This window comes from Protobothrops mucrosquamatus, unplaced genomic scaffold, assembly GCF_001527695.2.
Source record: "Protobothrops mucrosquamatus isolate PMUCROS unplaced genomic scaffold, P.Mucros_1.0 scaffold4262, whole genome shotgun sequence".
In the NCBI taxonomy this organism is placed as follows: Eukaryota; Metazoa; Chordata; class Lepidosauria; order Squamata; family Viperidae; genus Protobothrops; species Protobothrops mucrosquamatus.
The window spans coordinates 1-2,863 of record NW_015390180.1 but is presented as its reverse complement, the minus strand read 5'-3'; the positions used below and the strand labels follow the sequence as shown (position 1 = coordinate 2,863).

The 2,863-nt window shown below is 52.6% G+C and overlaps 1 protein-coding gene across 1 annotated transcript in view; it reads left to right on the top strand.

The window, feature by feature from the left end:
• Positions 1–2,853, top strand: part of LOC107298760 (transmembrane protein 151B-like) — a gene marked incomplete at its 3' end in the record, with an annotated part of 7,847 nt that extends 4,994 nt beyond the window's left edge. The window contains exon 4 of the mRNA XM_015828124.1: positions 1,824–2,853. Coding sequence (XP_015683610.1) covers positions 1,824–2,853 — 1,030 coding nt within the window. The remainder of the gene's footprint in view (positions 1–1,823) is intronic.
• Between the last annotated feature and the right edge of the window lie 10 nt (positions 2,854–2,863).

The following is a 2,863-nucleotide window of genomic DNA, read 5'->3' as shown; positions in this document are numbered from 1 at the left end:
AGGGGGGTGGGTGGGAATCATTCCGACGCTGATTGGGACTCGCCCCCCCCTCTTTTCTCCACGTCTAGCATTTTTTTTATTTTTAAAAAAAGAAGAAGCTGCATTTTCCTGCAGGAAAAAAACAAAGGATCATTTTATCCCGCCGGGGCCCCCCCCCCCGAAAAAGCCTTAGGAACAAGGGTAGTCTCCCCCTCCCCCCCCTCTTTTGCACGCCTTTCTGCAGCTTGCCTGGCTGGGGATGAAGGGAGCTGTAGTTCAGTCCTTCGGGGTGGGGGGGGCGCCAGGTTGGGGATAGGAAAAAACCTCTGGGACAAAGGCTGGGCCATTCTTCCTAGCTTTTGAAGAATAAGATTGGGGAAGTATTTTTTTTGGGGGGGGGGGGAGAAGTTGGCACCCAAGAAGCTGGGAGTTGCCAGGGTTGAGAAGCACACACACACACACACACACACAAACACACATACACAACACATTTTGATAGACAAATGCCAGCAAGATGGGTTTAATGAATAAAGCATCTGTGGCCGTGTTGCGTGCGTTCTTCCTGGAGTGCATCAAAGCAAAGGGAAGAGGGTGTGAGATTGACCCCCCCCATGCTTTTTAAAAAAATTAAAAAATCATCCTCTTTTCTCCCCCCCCCAACCATCTTAAAAGCCATTTGCTGTTGGCAGCCTCCCCAAAATTCCAGTTGCCTAACCCTTTTGCAGTTCTCAGGGGAGACGTAAAAGGCAGGGGATGATGGAAGGGGTGAGGGGTGCGTGGAAAAGTGATGTAACTCCCTTCCAGCTGCCCCCTCTTCCCCCCCCCACCCCGCCCAAGAGGGCCCGATCCACCTTGAAGCTGTCCGTCCCGGCTTAGTTTATTTTATTATTTATTATTGATCCGTTTCTAGAGCCATCCAACTCAGTTGTAAGTAACCCTATGTGGCTAACCATTCTAAAATTCTAAAGCTATTAAAAAAAACATAAAATAGTAAAAGCATCCTCAAAAAAAGAATTAAATAGAATTTAAAAAAAAGAAATAGCCGGAATTCCCTTGGATACACACTCTCTCTTTCTCTCTCTTTTTCTCTCTCTCTCCCCTCTTTTCTCTCTCTTTTTCTTTCTGTCTGTGTTTCTTGTCTCTCTCTTTTTCTTTCTCTTTTTCTGTCTCTCTGTCTTTCTTTCTCTCTCTTTCTCTCTGTCTTTCTTTCTTTCTCTCTCTCAGCTAGAGGTGAGACAACTTCCAGGAACAGTTCAATAACAGCATATCCCTAACCCTTTCATCCAACTTGGCTTATGGCTAGATACGTTCAGTGGCTGGTGGTCACAACAAAATGGAGCCTTCCCTATACAGGAGCAGTCTATCCTGGTGTCAGGAGGCCAACCAGAGAGCTGTAGGCTTCCTGGCTGTGCATTTTGGCTTTTGCGGGAAACACACTCTGGCTTTATTTTGTCTGGCTTCGACATCCTGTTTATATCCCTGAAAGTGGCCGTGTTAGCGGTCTGGCCTCAACGCCCCCAATGTGAACGGTGTGATGTGTGTCTGAAAACACAATTGCAGGGTGTCTGGCACGTCAACCCCAAGATGGTAGTTAAGTCACACACCCCTCCCTCCTGCTGTGATCCTGGAACGCGGAAAGGCCGAAGACATTGGCACCGTTTCAAGGGTTCAACTCTGGCGTGCTGGTTTTTTTCCCCGTCCTCTGGGTTAGAAACACAGGGGCAGCTGTGAAATGGAATGATGGTTACTGGTTTGGGGAGGGGTCTCAGATCTTTGTGGGAAGGGGCAGCTCTGTAACCCGTTCTTCTCTTCTCTTCCTTCCTCGCCTGTCTCTCCCTCGGCCCTCAGCAACGTCCTCTGAAGCAGTCTCTCAGCAGCTCGCTGTGCCGCGAGTCCCACTGGAAATGCTTAGTGCTCACCCTCCTGATGTTCGGCTGCTTCGGCGTCATGGCCTGGTGCCGCCTCTCGACAGTGACCCGCCTGAACTACGACAACTCCTACCGAGGAGCATCTCTGGTGTACCACGACAGCCCGTGCTCCAATGGATACATCTACATTCCGCTGGCCTTCTTGAGCATGTTGTACGTGGTGTATCTGGTGGAATGCTGGCACCGGTTCGCCAAGGGACAGAGTCAGTATCGGGTGGACACGGCGAGCGTCTACGACAAGGTGCAGCGCATGCAGCAGGCCACCCCTTGCATCTGGTGGAAAGCCGTCAGCTACCACTACATCCGCCGTACGAGGCAAGTCACGCGTTATCGCAACGGTGACGCTTATACGACCACCCAGGTTTACCACGAGCGGGTCAACACCCACGTCTCTGAGACGGAGTTTGACTACTCGGGCCACGGGGTGAAGGATGTCTCCAAGGAGCTACTGGGCCTCTCGGATTACCCCGTGACCAAACTCCGCTTTACGAAATGCTTCAGCTTCGCCACGGGCGAGGCGGAAGCCGCCTACCTGACGCAGAGGGCCCGGTTCTTCGGCGAGAACGAGGGCTTGGATGACTACATGGAGGCCCGCGAAGGGATGCACCTCAAAAACGTGGACTTTAAGGAGCACATGTTGGTCTTCCCGGATCCGGGGCGCCCACCTTGGTACACGCGCCGGAGTGTCTTCTGGCTGGCCTCTTTCCTCCTGCTGTCCTGGCCGCTGAGAGTGTTGTCTGAATACCGTACGGCGAACGTACATTATCACGTGGAGAAACTCTTTGGGGCAGACGACGGGCCCAGCCCGCTGGATGCCGCGGGGAGCTACGGGCGGCGCATCTCGCGTGTCAACACAGTGGACATGACCGAACTGGAATGGCACATCCGTTCTAACCAGCAGCTGGTACCCAGCTACTCCGAGGCCGTGTTGATGGACACCACGACGGTGGCGGGCG